At 38.4% G+C, this 18,542-nt stretch overlaps 1 protein-coding gene and 1 pseudogene across 2 annotated transcripts; both read left to right on the top strand.

Moving 5' to 3' along the window:
- The first annotated feature begins 1,293 nt into the window (after positions 1-1,293).
- On the top strand, positions 1,294-18,306 carry LOC128599921 (uncharacterized). 2 transcript variants are annotated; one of them, XR_008384486.1, is made up of 5 exons: positions 1,294-1,508; positions 2,506-3,231; positions 12,976-15,337; positions 17,473-17,593; positions 18,088-18,306. XR_008384486.1 is itself a non-coding variant. In XM_053611982.1 (3 exons), the coding sequence occupies exons 2-3, from the start codon at positions 2,562-2,564 to the stop codon at positions 13,707-13,709; spliced, it is 1,404 nt and encodes a 467-aa protein (XP_053467957.1). In that variant the 5' UTR covers positions 1,294-1,508; positions 2,506-2,561; the 3' UTR covers positions 13,710-16,861. The 2 variants fall into 2 exon arrangements, 1 of the variants encoding a protein (XP_053467957.1); XM_053611982.1 differs by lacking the exons at positions 17,473-17,593; positions 18,088-18,306 and having other exon boundaries at positions 12,976-16,861.
- On the top strand, positions 4,585-9,481 carry LOC128599927 (uncharacterized; annotated as a pseudogene).
- Positions 18,307-18,542: the final 236 nt, after the last annotated feature.

The raw sequence follows: 18,542 nt of genomic DNA, 5'->3' as shown, positions 1-18,542 counted from the left end.
AGTGAAGCATAATCAACATGCATCCTCTCAAAGGACCATTAATCAATCAACCATTAATCAATATTCTAACAGAATATGGTCTGTCATTTTCACTGTTGATAACTTGCATTGGTTTCCTAACCTTATTAGCACTGATTAGCAGCCCAGTTTCAGCTTCAATGTGTGACAACTTCACACCCTTCAAGCAAAGCTAAATTTTCACTCTTCTGTCAAGGCTATTCAGTAGATGTTGAGCGTGCCTGTGGGGATTTGTGTATTTGTCCGCAACACTGTATGGTGAGATGTTGCGAAGAGGCACAACTTCAGGGTATCACGATGCGTAATCCACCAGGACCAACACAAAGCAGGCAGACCATTCCAATGGCCTGATAAGGTCCATACCAATTTTTTCAAAGGGTACCTTGATTAAGGGAAGGGGTGCAATGGGTGGCCAGCGGGTTCAACAGCTGACATTTGCAACATGCTGCACACCATCAACATCGCCACAAATGCCCAGCCAAACAAGCCATGAGACGATTCAGTGTTTTGTCCTGCCATAAACGTCTTGCTATCGGATTATGATGATCCATCTGCCTGGATTAACATTTCCCAACAGCTCTTTGGGACCAATAACTGGGTCATTTCTTCTTTTGTTTGAGTGTCTTGCTTCACTTGGTATAACCTAATCACAAAATGGGGGAAGGAGAGTGCAACATTTGGCTGAACCCATTGACCATCAATTACTTTCACTTGGTCAAAGGCATCCCTGAGGGTTTTGTCTGTTGTCTGCTCCAAAGGGAAATCCCAGAGGGAGATTCGGCCTAATGGGCGGGGGCCTTCCGTGTCTTCCTGATGCGGAGCTGACATCAGTGGCCCAGGCAACGCCTCCCCAGCCAACACTGCGCACATCCCACATAATGCTATCCTGTTGCAGGGCCCATCCACACACACTTTAAGCCCTTGAAAAAAGCTAATTGAAAAAAGCTAAATGCTTGACCAAACAATAAGGTTGTCCATCTTAAAGAATAAGTGAATTTAATAAATTAAACTTGCATTTGTAAGAGTTGCTATTAAATTAATAGTTTCCAATAAATTACAGAGCAAACAAAAGCACAGACATGCCCATAGTGTATGACACTGTTGGACGAAGTATGACAGTGTTGGACTTTAGCCATAAGTACATACTGTAATACTCATTTGCATATATTAACAGCTTTACTCCTTTCACTATGCCTATTGTAATGCGGTGGGTCAATAAACCTGCTGAGAGGTGAATACATTTCATCATTGTATTTGAGCCAAACTGCTTCAAGGCATTATTTTCAGAAGCCAGGACGGAAGTCACCAAAGCACCCCCCCTTTAAAAAAAAAAACAATGAGCATTTCTCAGATTTGAGTCACTCCCTTTGCCTGCCCATATAGCACAGTGGTAAAGACGGTATCTCCAGCCTGAGGTTGATATAGTAGTTACTTGCACGAAACACACAGCAGCACCATTAGGAAAGGAACAGATACAAACATTAGAGCAGGTAAGATTCTTAGCTTGGGCCCATTTTATTTTCTTTTTTTCCTGTTTATAGTATTCCTATGTAATTTTTGGACTGATGTTGTTGTTTGATGTGGTTGAGAGAGTTGTTCTTTGGGTTGTTTTTATTTTAAGCTGACCAGTTAACCCTGACAAATGGCAGTTATGCAGTCTCTTGTGTATATATCTTAATATTTACATAAATGTATTGAAAAGGTTTATTTTGCCTAAGGACAATCTTTTTTTAAAAATCTTTTTTTCTGACAGTAGATACAAGTAGCTCAGCTAATGGTTATGGTTTGAGATTAACAAAGACAGATTTACAGCCTGTGATTTACAGCTGAATGAAAATTGATCTTATGTGAATATGAAATTAAATTATACTTTGTATACACTTCAAGAAATGGACAACTTGCTTGTAGTAGTCTTTATTCAACAGTAACACTATTTAAATCCAGCTTTAAAACAGTTTAGGTCTTATTGGCTCTTTAATGTTAGATTACTCTCCTCTGTTGTTTAAAACAAAATTGGACAGCAACCTACTACAAATACATCTATGATAATAGGGTGATGAAAGTAAATGTTTACAGTAAAGATAAGAAGAATAAACTGGAGAGGAAGTGCCATGGTTTAATTGCCCATACCCTGTAAAATGAACATAATCACATTTTATTAACCTTATTTGTGCACCCCATGATTCCTTATGTGAATTATGGACATGGCTTTGTTGTTTTTAAAACATACATTAAAAACTACCAAAAAAGTGCTAAAGTAAACAATAATGATTTTAAGAAACCACCATGAAACACTTTCCATCCAATCATGGCTATAAGCTATTTCCTCCAGTTACCAGGAGTTGCACCCATAAGAATTTCTATAGCAGCGCCCCCAGGAATAAGGTGGATATGACTGAAGATCTTTTGTGTGCCTGATCAGGCAGAACGCAGTGGTTGTGCAGTTCGTGCTTGGTTCTTTAATACATTTTTCCTTAATAATTTCAGAATTCCACGTGACCAAAGGCTAGCTAGGCAAAAAAACTAGTGACCCCTCTGCATCAATGGCAGACAAGGAGCAAATCAAGCAGACTGCAGCAATGGTGCTGGGCTGCTTGGAGAAAGTGTCCTCCTTTGCCTCCACCATCAACCCTCTGTTTGGCATTGTTACCTCACTGATTGGTGTAGTGAGGGAAGGCCTAGTGGAAGATGGAGCCAGTGAGCTGGACAAGAACTTCCAGCAGATTCATGACAAGTTGGAGAGCATCTCTGTGCAGAACAAGCAGCTGCTGGACCAGATCCAAATTACTGAGATCAACAAAAACTATGGTGACTTGGAAAAGAACATCAAGTATCAATACCAAGCCTTCAAGACCATGGTGGACAGAATCAGGAAGGACCCAGAAAAAGACAAGCGTTACAGAGAGGATTTCAAGAAAATCTATAGAAAACAAAAGGGCCGCCTGAATTTGAATGTGTTCTATCAAGCCGTCATGGAAGACCATGGTCCTTTTGGGAGGCCACTACTGAAATATTATCTAGAGAAAAGCAACAAGAACAGGAAGATCATGGAGGCTAGATGCGCTCATCTGGCCAACCTTTTCCACATCGGCCTCATGGCACTGATGGCCTACTATGTAGTCACTGAGGATGATGAAGATGAGTTCAGGGAAGAATGGGGCCAAAAGGTCATCAGCATTCAGACCAAGATGCAAGAAGTCCTGGATGAGTGTAGTGAGTAGGAATGATACCAAATTCACTGAAAGATTGTTAAACCACAGCTGTGTTAGTTTATAATACATTATAATGGAGACAATGATAAACAAAATCAATGCTATTTATATTATGAGCAATGAGAACACTATTTTTTTCTCTTCTTGTATTGTTTTTATGTCTTTTTATTGGATTAGCACTTACAATTCCAATATTTTATTCAATTGAAACAGAATATGCAACATCTTATATGACTTTATAAATCTAAAAGTGTTGCTGAATGTATAGTAAAGCTGTATATTGTAAATCAACAAAGTTGTGTGTTATGATCAGTGTTGTTCATTTTGGCAGATTTTTGAACCAGGGACCATACTGTTTCATTGTTTGATCGACTATTAGCTTGCAAAAACGTTGCATCATTTAATAACAATAATATCATGAATAACATATTTAGTGAGAGTGAAATCATATTATCAATATGGTCATTGTAAAAGTCCCAGGATATCTTGATATTTTGAAGGACATGTAGCTCACTCCAAGCTGTTCAGGTACACTAATTACCGAGCGCTATACAAATTAGTGCGTTTTGCAGCAGTACGATAGTGTCATCTGCAGGCTTTACAATGAATTACATTACTACGTTAAACCTGGAAACAAGTTTCTAAAGAATCTACACACGGAAGCCCAATACCTTGCATAGTTATTCAGCAACTTCAGCTTTTCCCCTTTTTATATGTTGTTTAAGTTATTTGTCAAGAACCTACTCAAAATAGCCCATGATTCTCAGCCTAATCCCCTCTTTACCCAGTAATACCACTGACTTTTGGTGGATGGCCTCCTCTAGGAGTTGAGGTTGTGCCATATACTTTTCATTAAAAAAAAAAAAAAAGATAAAGATGCTATGTGGAACATTCAAAGTTTGGGATATTTTTTGGGGATATCCTGACTGATACTTTTCTAGAACGTTTTATTTATTTATTTATTTATTTTTGCATAGATACAGTTGTATGCAAAAGTTTTGGCACCCCAACCAGATTCCATATTTCATTGCTTTTTGAAGTGAAAAGAAGAAAGCACAGCTATTAACACTAAAAACGACAAGCAATCCATTTAAAAAAAAAAAAGTTTTCTCGCAAATTTCAATGCACAGTTACTTTATATTTGATGAACTGAAAAAGGGACTTCACAGCTAGAATGGTGTCCAAGTTCATCAAATGGGCAAGCTTACCCTAATTTCTCCATCTGGGGATTAATAAAGTGTTATCTTATCTAAGCTCATGCTTTTACCATATTATAATGTCAACTACCTTCACTGAATCTACTGTGCTTTAAAACATGCAACATGTATTATGACTTTAGTAAAGCCCAAAATACTAATCTCTATACCTTAAAACACACCAGTCAGTGGCCCATTATCAAGGTCTACATGACTCACTATCATGTGCCTGTGCACTCGCCTCACCTACATCTTCTGCATCTACCTCCTCCTTCTGTTGGGTTCCGCTGCTATGATTGGTGATGATGAGGAGGTCCTGAGTGAGAAGTGGATCAAGAAGACCAAGAGAATGTGCAAAAGCAGACGTAGGAGGTGCCATTGAGTCCTTTCCCCCGATACACAAAGGACTCCTTATGTATTCCATAGTGGACTATTATTTGTCTTTTTGTCATCTCTTTATCACTGAATATTTCATATTCAGTTCAGCTTAATTTTATGTATGTAGCACTTCATTACTCTTCTACAACTGAATGCTCTACACAGTCACACAGTACTGAATGCATTGAATGGTCTTCAGTACGAGTGTCACAATTATTTAAGTCCCTGTGTACATTTGCACTATAAAAACTATAACATATTAGAAAGATTGCATCGATACAAACCTGAGATTTGCAGCTTCAGTAATGTCAAAGCTCCTGTTATAGAAAATTAACGAACATCTTTAGACCAATCGGAATGGAGAATTGAACAAGAATCTCAATATATGACAATATTTTACATGAGTGATTGCATGACAAAAAAGATGACGAAATGATTTCTAGATGTCAGCTCACCTGGATTGCGTGTGGTTCCTCCAAACTTAGACTTAACACACAGGATTTCAAATGTATTAGACCGAATTAACTCGGCTCATCAGGGTCTGTGAGTAGGGATTCATTGTTTTATGGTTCCTGTGGCAAACTAAGTAACTAAGTGGTGTAACATTTGATTCATGTTACTGTGGTACTTATTGTGGCCTGTTTACTTAGAATCAATACATATCCCTCTTTTGGTCGGTGATATTTGAGGCAAAGACATCGGCGAGTGCTGGAAAACACAAAAACAGCCAGGCAAAGCAGACACACCTACAAACAACAAAGCAGCACCTCCATTACTGGCTAAGAACTGGTGTGTGGAATTGAATTATTTGGTGGTCTATGGGATACCTGTATGACACTTGTGTTCCTATGATTGTTGGACTTAGAGGGTAGCACGTTCGCCTCGCACCTCCAGGGTTGGGAGTTCGATTCCTGCCACAGCCCTGTGTGTGCAGAGTCCGCATGTTCTCCCCGTGCTGCAGGGGTTTCTTCCGGGTACTCCGGTTTCCTCCTCCAGTCCAAAGACATGCATGGTAGGCTGACTGGCGTGTCTAAAGTGTCCGTAGTGTATGAATGGGTGTGTGAATGTGTATGTGATTGTGCCCTGCAATGGATTGGCACCCTGTCCAGGGTGTACCCCACCTTGTGCCCCATGCTCCCTGGGATAGACTCCAGGTTCCCCGTGACCCTGTAGGATAAGCAGTATAGAAAATGGATGGATGGATGGATGGATGGAAAAGCTGGATCAGGTGTGGTTCCTCTGAATTTATACTTGGCATAGAAAAATGAAATGAAATGTATTTCACATAATAAGACACATTAAGGTTGCACTTACATTCTAATTTTTCTGGAAGACAACAATCTCAGTTCATTTGAGGTGACAGTTAATAACATTGATATAGAAGGCCTGAGACTAACTCCGAAGCTCATGTGACACTTGCCCAAACTTGTCTGCTGTCAGATGTAGTCCACTTATACAGTGAAGTTACAACCCTATCAGTATTAGCTACTTTTACATTAGTGCTGATTTTACTTCCTTCACTGAAACTGAAAATGTATTGAAATCAATGCCGTAAAAATTGTTGTCTTGATTTGTTGGTCAAGACAATTGGTGCTGTCCCAAACCCTTTCACAGAGCAGAGTAGGAGCCTATGAAAGAGGCACAGTTTACAAGATTGTACCCGTCCCTTTCGGAGTGGGCTCCTAGGAATGCTCACAAGAGGTGGAGCCCATCCATAGTGGGAGTGCAAGGAGCGCGGGTATAAATACATCTCGAACCACGGAGGCTGCAGCTCTTCAGCACAGCTTGGCTTCACTGGAACACCACAGAAGGCACCTCTGCACATTTCACCGACTAAACTGTAAGTCTTTTCCTCTTCTCAGCTTTTCTTGATTTCTTTCTTGTTTGCTTCTTTGCTTTCATTTCCTTTTTATTTGCTCAGCTAGTTTAAAATATCGAAAAGTAAGTTCAGTGAAGTTCAGTGGCATAAAAAGACATCTTTGTACCGATATACAACGTGGCTCGTATTAGCAAATTTCTGGTATATAATAAATACAATTAGGAAAGGTTGCGAGATGGCCGGATTTTGTTCTTAACTAAATCTTGATGTGTATAACACTTTGTTTACATTGGATTAGTAACCAAGGATGTGGTTTTGAGACAAAAAAAAAGACCTTGCTAATGTTAAAAGGCAATGGTCTTTGTGCTGACAAACTATGACACTGGATTCTGTTTAGTTTAGGTTTGGAGCTTTAAAAATTTTATTGCATTTTGAAATAAGTTTGCTTTGAAGATGCTCATTTTTATCCCAGCACTGCCAATATACATTTATTGTTGAGTCACAAGTTGATTACAATCTCCTAATTATTATTTTGTCAAGACAGAGCCAACATTCTGTTCTTCTTCGTCCTCTTCTTCTTACTATTATTCTATTTGCAATTTTGTACCTCTCTCACGGATCATAATTTTTGATGTGGAACCACAAAATTTAGAGACATAGAACCTATTCAGGGACAACATACTTGTGCTCTTGAGTAAGATGCATAAAAATGCTTCAAATTTCCTGAATTTTTCATAGGGAAGACATATGGGTGCTTTTATTTTCAGTCTGAAGGTCGTGCAGACTAACCCGTTGATGCTACAGACATGAAACATGTAACTTAAGTTAGTACTTTGTCCCGTCTCTGCTCAGGCAGGAGAGGTGAGCCTGATCGGCCTAATGGCGGCGCTGTAACGCACCATTTCATGTTTAAATCATCTCTTGAGCTCCACGAGGCCTATAGACAAATTTTCCCGCCTGATTCTGTGGCTATTTCTGCAACCGTTTTCAATGAAACCGTTTAGGTCCACCCACTTAGATTTTTTGATAATTTGCATAATATGCAAAACTTACTTGTGGTTTCACTAATACTGGAATTTTGCCTCAGGTTACCTCAAGGAACTGGGACTATTTATACATAGACATATGAATACAGACTTTGGATTTCTTTGCACAACACCCATACAATCAACATTACTGTTATCATACATCAACATAACATACTTCTATGTAAGTAAACTCTGTTTTTAGGTCAATTCTGTTTTGTGTCACCGGACAGTCGTAAAAAGTATTTCAGTGCATGTGGTAGTGTGTATGGTTGTGTGTTTGACCAATAAAATATTATTTGATTTGATATCACCTGCCTGAAAAAATTTTTTTAAATGACTTTTCTTGCTATGTTACAGAAAGAACATTTGCCTCGTTTAACGGAAAAAGACCTCTTTCCCGACATCCAATATGAGTGGTGTGGCAGAATGGATTTTGGAAAATAAGGACAAGATTGAAAAGGGAGTGGAGATCCTAGGTAAAGACAGTGAGATCCTGGCAGTCACTGTAGGCCAGTTCAATCCCATCCTGGAGGCAGTTTTTATGGTCTCGGCTGAGCTCCTTGGCAACCCAGAGGGCAACGAGGCGAAGTATCTTGCTGATCAGTTTGAAAGTGTCAACCAGAAGTTAGAAAAGGTCCAGGGTGAGATTGAAAAAACACAGCTGGTGCTGCAGCGATCATCATTGAATATGGAGAACTTTACGTTCTACACACAGATAATCAACCAGTATGAAATGTTTAAATATATATTCACAGCCAAACCCAAGTTTAAGAAGCTGAAGATAAATGAGTTCCTTGAATTCTTTGAGGAATATGAGGGAGAAAAGAACCTTGATTGCTTGTACGATGCCTTCACTGGAAAGAATTCTTCTGGAGATGCAATGCTGGACACGATACTGGCCACTGAGCAGCGGAGCAGGAGGGCAGTGGAGGAATTCTGTGCTTCGATGAAGAAGGTGTTTGTGGTTGGGATCATGGCATTGATGGGCTACGCTGCGCTAAAGGAAGGCACTGTTGAAGAGGATATGGTGAAGAAATGGCAAGACCGCATGGAGGAGGTGGAGAAGCGCATGAAGGCAGCAGTAGATGAATGTGTGGACAACTTTCCTGCACAAGCCAAGACTGGATATAGATCAGAAGCTCACGGAGAAGCAGAGCAGTGTCCATAACCCTAACCCTGAGTTTACTAAATTCATACTGGATGCCCTTGTCAAGAAGTATGACTGGGTGTCCTGGTCATTTAGGATGTTTGAAGATGATGACAGCAAACTTGGGAAGTTTCTGTCTGGGAAGCAGCACCATGTAAATGGAGGTGACAATTATCTTCATCTTTTGAGCAATAATAACATGAGGATTGTGGCGTTTTTCACTGCGGACCCTAAACCGCTCAACAAGAGTCAAATAAAGGATCAAATAGAGGAAGAGAAAGGTGATATGGAGTCTCTATGCAGGAGTCTTCCTAACTGCCATGTGCATGCTGTCAGTCTCTCTAACAGACTGGAGGAAGCCAATAATTTCAACCCTGAGCACTTTTATTATATTTATAACAAAAAAGCTTACATTTGTATCCACTCAGAATAATGGAATTTAGATCAAACTAAATCTATTAATGCCAATCAGAGTCTACACTATCTGCTCTATTTGGATTCTCCAGGCTCCTGTTAATTAATGGATTCTACATTTTTACAAAAATTTGTGATTATTATTGTTGTTGGTCAAATCACTCAGGCTTGACAGGAACACATTAGGCTCTAAAGAACGAAAACTGCACTGAAAAAAGTTTGATATTGTTCCTATGTTGTATTAATCTTTATATACTGTATATATAAATAAACCCAAGGTTTAGTAAACCTACTCCCATCTCATGACCTATTATTTCCAATACACCTAACACCAGAAACCTGGCTGGATATATTCCAGGCTTTGCCACAGACTTCCCTCCCCCTAAAATTTGTACTTAAAAATCTATTCGAGCATATTGTTATTGTGGATATGAAATGTCTACACACCCCTGTTAAAGTGGCAGGTTTTTGTGATGTAAAAACAAAAAAAAGAAAGAAACCAAGATAAATCATGACAGAACCTTTTCTACCCTTATTGTGAAATTTTACGCTATTAATTAAAGTGAAAAACAATAAGAATCATTTTAGGGGATTTTTTTTTTTTTTTTTTAAGTAGAGTACAATAACCTGGTTGCATAAGTATGCACACCCCTAAACTAATACTTTGTTGAAGAACCTTTAGATTTTATCACAGCATTCAATATTTTGGGGTAGGAGTCAATCAGTTTGGCAGGGCACTTTAATCTACTGATAAATTACTGCTAACTGTCCCACGTTCATGTTTAAAACACAAGGGTGACCAAATGTTCAGGCTGCCCCTAGACTGTGGAATACGCTACCTTTTCGAGTAAGATCTATTTTAACCATTGACGAATTTAAATCGTGCCCATCTTTTCTCCTTGGCATACGACTGTATCTAATCCTTGGTTTTTAAAGTCATGTCTCCACTTAACATTTTAATACAAGGATTTATACTTTGTTTTATTATTTCATGTCTGGTTTGGAATTCTTTTTTTTTTAAATTATTAATCAGTATAGTAACTATTATTGTGGCAAACATTTCTGTCAGCTCGTCTTTTTCCTAGTAACATACTATTCTAATTTCAGACCCTAGTTTTTTGATGTTAGTCAATAGAATATGTTAAATACGTTAAAGTCTGCTGAGCCCGGCAGAATTTGGCCTAGCTGTATATAACCAAAAACAAATAAATAAAATAACAAATGAATGAATGAAGCTTGGCAGATGCTGCAGGGTTTCTTTAAGGTGCACTGTGCTGCTTGATGGGACCAGCCACATTAGTGGCATATCTTTATGTCACAAATCCATTTTGCTTTCTGCTTCATTGCAATGCTCTGGACCCACAGGCACTTGCTCAAGAAATACTCATCATTGTCACAACATTGGCACAGTATGCTTTGAGTTTAACCCTTTTCTTTGCTGCAGCTCTGGTTTCACTGTTACACTCTGCCAAAGCACCATTTTGTTGTTGTTGTTGTTGTTGTTGTTGTTAATCAACTGTGATACACAAGTGGTGTCCACACTGGAGTTTCATGCTTCACCTGTCACTATCGTGTGTGATTAGGCAGTAGAGTAACATAGATAGGAATCTGCCACGAGCTGTGCTTCCTCCAGCTTCAGGGAGTCTAACAAGACCTGATATTTGAACAGTTCTGTACAGCTAGCTGGCAGGAGGCGCTCTAAAGCCATGTTCATCTACACAAATGGGTCTTTATGCCAGAAATCAGAAATTGTAGGTTTTGACCCTCCACAGTCGATCTCAGAGTGCAGATGAGCTTGTCCAGATGTCCAGTGCAATTGAGTCATTACTCCAGCATGATCAATAAACTGGCTTTGGCTGACAGGATCAAAATAAAATGTACCATAACACTTTATGCTAGTTAGCAAAATGCTTGACCAGACAATAACACATTTGTAAGACCTGCTGTTAATTTACTAGTTCCGTATAAATTAAACGGCAAACAAAAGCACAGACATGCCCGTAGTGTATGGCAGTGTTGGATGAAGTATGGTGGTGTTGGACACATATTGTAATACTCACTTGTATGTGTTAACAGCTTTACTCCTTTCACTATGCCTATTGTAGCATGGTGGGTCAATAAACCTGCTAAGAAGTGAATACATTTTCATCAATATATTTGAGCCAAACTGCTACAAGGAATATCCCACCAAAGCACGCCCCCTAAAAAACCAGTGAGCATTTCTCCGATATGAGTCACGCCCTTAGCCTGCCCATATAGCACAGTAGTAAGGACGCTATCTCTTGTCTGCGGTAACATGAAAAACACAGCAGCAGCATTAAGAAGGGAACAGGTACATACATCAGAGCAGGTAAGGTTCTTAGCTTGGGTTCATTTTCTTTTTTATCTGTTTGCTGTATACCTGATGAAATTTTGGGCTGATGTTGTTATTTGATGTGGAGAGTCATTGTTGTGTTCATTTTAAGCTAACCAGCTTACCCTGACAATGGGCAGTGCTTCAGCACTAGATGTAGTCTCTACATTGTGTATATCTGAGTATTTAGGTAAATTTATTGAAAGGCTATGTATATTTTGGCTATGGACTTTTTTTTTTTTTTAAAAATGTCTGGCTCATAATAAAATGGTAGATACAAGACGTTTTACTAATGGCTATGGTTTGGGATTACCAGGGACAGATTTCCAGCCTGTGATTCACAGACGAATGACAATCTATCTTATGTGAATATGAAATTAAACTATGCTTTCTTTACACTTCAAGAAACTGACATCTTGCTTTCAGTAGACTATATGATGCACTATTTAATTGCAGCTTAATGATGAAAGCTATATCCATCCATCCATCCACCCATTTTCTATAGCATGTATTCAGTTTTATTTGTATAGTGCGTACAACAATGGGCATTGTCCCAAAGCAGCTTTACAGAAATATGTAAATTCAGGATATAAATTTTAAATGGATGAATTTATCCCAAATGAACAAGCTTATCGTACACACCCTGGGCAGGGTGCCAACCCATCGCAGGGAACAATACCACACCCATTCACATACGCTACTGACAATTTAGAGATGACAGTCACCCTACAGAGCATGTCTTTGGACTGGGGGAGGAAACCCCTGAAGCACGGGGAGAAAGCTATATTGGACTCCCTAATGTTTTAAGCTTAGGTTTTCAACTGAAAACCACAGCAGGTACTACAATTTGGCCTCAGTTTAGGTTTTATTGACTCTATTTAATGTTACATTACTCTCCTCGGTTGTTAAAAAAAATTGGATAGCAACCTACTACATATGCAGCAATGATAATTAAAAGTAAAAAAGTAAAACTGTTTACAGTAAAGATAAAAAGTATAAACTGGAGAGGAAGTGCCATTTCTTAAATCAAATATCTAACACTCATAGTGAATAAATGCCTATACCCTTGATAATAAACACAATTTAAACCTTATTCCTGCACCCCACGATTCCTTGTGTGAATTATGGTCATGACTTTTTATTCTAAGACATATGTTAAAACCTACCAAAAAAGTGCAAAAGTAAACAATAGGGATTTTAAGAAACCACGTGAAACACATTCCGTCCAATGACGGCTATAAGCTACTTCCTCCAGTTACCAGGAGTTGCACCCATAAGAATTTCTATAGCAGCGCCCCCAGGAATAAGGTGGATATGACTGGAGGTCTTTTGTGTGCCTGATAAGGCAGAACGCAGTGGTTGTACAGTTCGTGCTTGGTTCTTTAATACACTTTTCCTTAATTGTTTCAGAATCCCACCAAAGGCTAGCTAGACAAAAAACTAGTGACCCCTCTGCATCAATGGCAAACAAGGAGCAAATCAAGCAGACTGCAGCAATGGTGCTGGGCGGCTTGGAGAAAGTGTCCTCCTTTGCCTCCTCCTTCAACCCTCTGTTTGGCATCGTTACCACATTGGTTGGTTTAATGAGGAAAGGCCTAGTGGAAGATGGAGCCAATGAGCTGGACAAGGAGTTCCAGCAGATTCATGACAAGCTGGAGAGCATTGCTAAGCAGAACAAGCAGCTGCTGGACCAGATGCAAATTACTGAGATCAACAAAAACTATGGTGACTATGAACAGAACATCGAGCACCAATACCAAGCCTTCAAGACCATGGTGGACCAAATCAGGAATGACCCAGAACAAGACGAGCATTTCAAAAAGGATTTCAAGAAAACCTATGAAATACTAAAGGGCCGCCTGAATTTGAATGTGTTCTATGAAGCCGTCATTGAAGAGCAGGGTCCTTTTGGGAGGCCACTACTGAAATATTATCTAGAGAAATGCAACAGGAACAGGAAGATCATGGAGGCTAGATGCGCTCATCTGATCTACCTCTTCCACATCGGCCTCATCGCACTGATGGCTTACTATATAGTCACTAAGGATGATCAGGATGCGTTCACAAATGAATGGAAGCAAAGGATCCTCGACATTCAGACCAAGATGCAAGAAGTCCTGGATGAGTGTAGTGAGCCTAATTAATTGAATGGCTTATTATTCCTAATTAACTGAATGCTTCATTATGCCTAATTCACTGAAAGATTGTTAAACCACAGCGGTCTTGTGCTGCATTATAATGGAGACAATGATAAACAAATAAATGTTATTTATATCATGAGCAATGAGAACACTGTTTTTTTTTTTTTTTTGCTTCCTGTATTGTTTCTATGCCTTTTTATTGGATTAGCACTTAAAAATCCTATCTTTGATTCAATTGAAACAGTTATGCAACATTTTATATGACTTTATAAATCTAAAATTGTTGCTGAATATATAGTAAACCTGTATATTGCAAATCAACAAAATTCATTTGGGAACCATGTATTTTGAAACAGGGACCATACTGTTTCATTGTTTTATTGACTATTAGCTTGCTATATATACACACACACAGAGTACTGTGCAAAAGTCTTAGGCACCCTATTTTCTTTAGTACAAACTTTGTTATAGATTTTTATTTTATGACTTTCTACATTATCAAGTCAGTAGAGAAACATTTAAACATTTTAGATATCCAAACATTAGTTTTCCAGCACAAAATGAAATGTCACAGAAAAAAGGTTTGTATGTCAGTAAAGAAAGCAGCATCTTAAGTGGTAAGACACACCTTTCAAACAAAAAACACAATGAAGGCTGCTGGATTTTGCTGCAAAAATAAGAAACAAGTGCGACAGTCAAAGTCTCCAGAAGAACCGTGGCTGGTTCTGCAAGATGCTCGATAAAACTTACTTTACTCATTTCCTTATGACAATGAGTCTACTGTTGCTGTTTTTTTGTTTGTTTGTGTTTTTTTTTTCAAAGCAAAGGGTTGTCACACCAAACATTGCCTTTGTTTCATTCATAACTGTTTACTGCTCTTTATAGTTTTTTTTTTTTTTTTTTTTTTTAACTGGAGAAACATTTAATTTCATTATCTTTGAAGGCATCTTTGCTCTACAGCATTTCTTTGCATGTGCCTAAAACTTTTGCACAGTATATTAGAGAGTGAGAGAGAGAGAGAGAGAGAGAGCGAGAGCGCGAGCGAGCGAGCGTCACATTATCATCAAGTCCCAGGATATCTTTTTAAGGACATAGCTCACTCCAAGCTGTTCAGGTACACTAACCACAGGGTAATATGCAAATTAGCATGTTTTGCAGCAGTAGAATAGTGACATCTGCAGGTCTTGCTATGAATTACATTATTACGTTAAACCTGGAATCACTTTTGTGTAGAACAGAGGTTCTCAACCTTTTGTAACTGGAGACCCCCGCCCATACACACACACACAGCCTAGCTAAGCTATAATCTGTTTTTGATAGATTGTACTTTTTTTTAATGACTTTTTATAACTTTAATGTTTTGGTTTTTTTTTTACAACTAGGTTGTCATAACATGGACTATTTTAAATATAAAACATGTTGCATTCCATTCGTCTCGTATTCTAAAAACATTCACATAAGAATGATGTAAATTGGGAGGAAGGGCGCGTCTCGTTATCCATGACACTGTTAAATCTCCGGCTCTCGGCCCCTCACTGAACAGAGCAGACGCAGAGAGAGGGGAGAGTGCAGCAGGAAAGAGAGACCTCGCGCTTCGGGACAGAACTGGTGACATTTGGAAAGTTGCTAAGGTTTGTCCAAAAAGTCGCTAGATTTGTCGTTAGGCGGTTTTTTGTGTTTATTATTATTATTATTATTATTATTATTATTATTATTTATTTTTAATTTTTTTGCACACACACAAAAAAGTCGCTAAGTTGGCAACACTGGCCTGCACTGAGAGCTAGATAAAAGTCAGGCTAAGCTCCGCCCCTCCGCAGCAAAAAGAAAATACAGAAGGAGAGGGAACGCGGGGTTTTCCCCATTTATGCACATTCTATTTGAAAAGCACTAAAATACACAGAGTACACAAATGATGCCCTGTCTGTGTTTTTTTTTTTCCTTTTTTTTTTTCTTGAAAACAATTTGCGCCCCCTTCCTATCTCTCCACGTCCCCCTATTTGAGAACCACTGGGAATCTACACACGGTAGTCCCACGCTGTCATAATAAGAGTCTTAAAAATAGTGCCTTGCATCATTCTTCACCCACTTGTTTATGTTATATGTCAAGAACCTTCTCAAAATAGCCCACAATTCTCAGGCTAATCCCCTGTTTACCCAGTCACTGACTTGATGGACAGCGTCTTCTGGGCAGAGTTGAGGTTGTGCCATATTCTTTTCATTTAAAAAAATATATGAAGATAAATATGCTCTGTGGAGCATTCAAAGTTTGGAATATTTTTGGGGATATCCTGAGTGATACTTTTCTAGAACGTTTTTTTGTTTGCATAGGTACAGCTGTGTGCAAAAGTTTGGGCACCCCAGTTAAATTCCATATTTTATTGATTGTTAAACTGAAAAGAAGTCAACAAAACCACTGCAGCAAACTATTTTTAAAAATCACATTTTCCTGCGAATGTTAATGCACAATTACGTTATATTTGATGAACTAAAAAAAAGTTCTGAGACTTTACAGCTAGAAAGATGTCCAAGTAAATGAAATGGCCAAGCACGTGCTTTTACTCTATTATATAGTCAACTACCATCATTGATAGCAATTTGCTTTCAAACATGTTACAGGTTACATATATTATGATTTTAGTAAAGCACAAAATACTAATCTGTGTACTTTAAGCCACGCTAGTCAGTGGCCCATTGTTAAGGTCTACATGACTCACTGTCACGTGCCTGTGTACACGCTATCTGCTGCATCGTTCTGTTTACCCACCAGACTTCTGGGTAACACTGGATCGTGCGTTTATGAGTTATTACTCTTCTACAAATGTATGCTATAAAGTTAAACATTAATGAATGCATTGAATGGTCTAAAGTACGAGTGTCAGAATCATTCCATTCCCTGTGTACACTGGGGACTATAAAAATGATCAAACATTATAAAGAGTGCATTAATATTAACCCACGAGATGCAGGTGCACTACTGTCAAAGCTGCTTTTATAGAAAATTAACAATCTAATAATTAAACATCTTTAAACATGCCAGAATCGAGAATTCGACATCAATCTAAATATTTTATATTTAATAGTTTTTTTGTTTTTTTTCAAACTCTCAATTAGTGTTCCTGACAGGATGCGATAAACATGTGAGAGATTGTATGACCATAAAATTGATGGATAGAATTGTAAATGGCAGCTTATCACCTCCCCTCTTTGATTGATTGGCTAGAAGAGGATCTGTAGTGGACCAATGGTGACGCTAAAACCCGCCCTCATGTACATGAAACTCGAACTGCAGCTTTTGGAAAAGGAAGCAGGGAATGTGGAAACAAGCACGAAGGGAAAAACAGCACGAGCGTTCAAAAAAGAAAACATGAGCAGATAATGTCAGAGAGCACAAAAAAACCACAGTAATATAACCAAGGAAAAAGATTTTCTGCGTGATTCAAAGAACATTGCAAAGTCCATTAGCAGGGATGTAGCACAACATGGAGGTGAAAGCAGTGGTCTGTTTATTTAAATGTGAAAGTGCAATAAAAATATGTTGTCCCTAAAATCAATGAATAATCATGATAAATAATCGTGATCTCGATATTGATCAAAATTATCGTGATTATCATTTTGGCCATGATCATGCAGCCCTATAGCATATGAAAATGATAAATGTATTTCACATAATAAGACAGTAAGGTTGCACTGACATTCCTATTTCCTGGAAGACAACAATATTTTAAAACCAATGTAAGTTTCTTTCTTTCTTTTTTTTTTTTAGTGATGGTAAGAACGTTGATATAGAAGGCCTGAGGCTAATCCCCACTAATGGAAAGTCATGTGACACCTGCTCAAAGTCACGTGACACCTGCTGTCAGATATAATCCACATATACAGTGAAGGTACAACCAAATCAGTCTTAGCTACTTTTACATTCGTCCTGATTTATTTCCTTCACTGAAACTCAAAATGTATGCAAATCAATGCCATACAATGTGTTACAGTCTTTATTTATTATCATATTGCTAACTTCTTACCTTCTGTGATGCAATGTTTTAGTCCAGTTGTATGATTTTTTTTTTTTTTAACTTAATTACAGTATGTCAGGAAATATTTAGTTTTTTAGATTTCATTCTAATCAGCTCCAACACATTTAACCCATCTCATAATTAGTGATGTTTAGTGTAACAGCTTTTCAGTGTTTGGATTTAATTCAGATGAATGCCAAAGCTCTGTGTTAGGGCAGGTTCTGTAAAACCTGCCCTAACACCAAAGCACGCCGGACCTAATTTGAAGTTCTTTGAATTTCCTAGGTTTTTGTAACTATTTTTGTCATTCTAATATTATGATTATTTTTATTGAGGAGACTTTTTGTTTGCTCTGTTGGTCATGACAGTAAAAGAGTAAAAGCCTATGAACGAGGAAATGACCCATCCCTCTCAGAGTGAGCTTCTAGGCATGCTCAGAAGAAGTGGAGCCCATCCATAGTGGGAGAGCTGTGAGAAGCGAGGTTATAAATAAAGGTTACAAATCCACAGAGGAGTGCAGCTCTTCTGCACAGCTTGTCATCGCTGGCACACCACAGAGGGCACCTCTGCACATTTCTCCAAATAACTGTAAGCCTTTTTCTCCTCTCAGATTTTTGTGCTGCTTTGCTTTTCCTTTCACTGAGCAGTGGCATAAACAGTATCTATCTACAATATGGATTGGATTTCTGGTTAGATACGATAGATACAATAAGGAGAGGTTCCAAGATGGCCGTATTTTGTGTTTAAGTAAACACTGATGTGTGTAACACTTTGTCTTCAACGTCAGTGTCGTAGGATTAGTAACCAAGGATGTGGTTTTGAG

This window comes from Ictalurus furcatus, chromosome 23, assembly GCF_023375685.1.
Source record: "Ictalurus furcatus strain D&B chromosome 23, Billie_1.0, whole genome shotgun sequence".
Lineage (NCBI taxonomy): Eukaryota > Metazoa > Chordata > Actinopteri > Siluriformes > Ictaluridae > Ictalurus > Ictalurus furcatus.
This window is presented reverse-complemented; position numbering and strand designations above follow the sequence as displayed.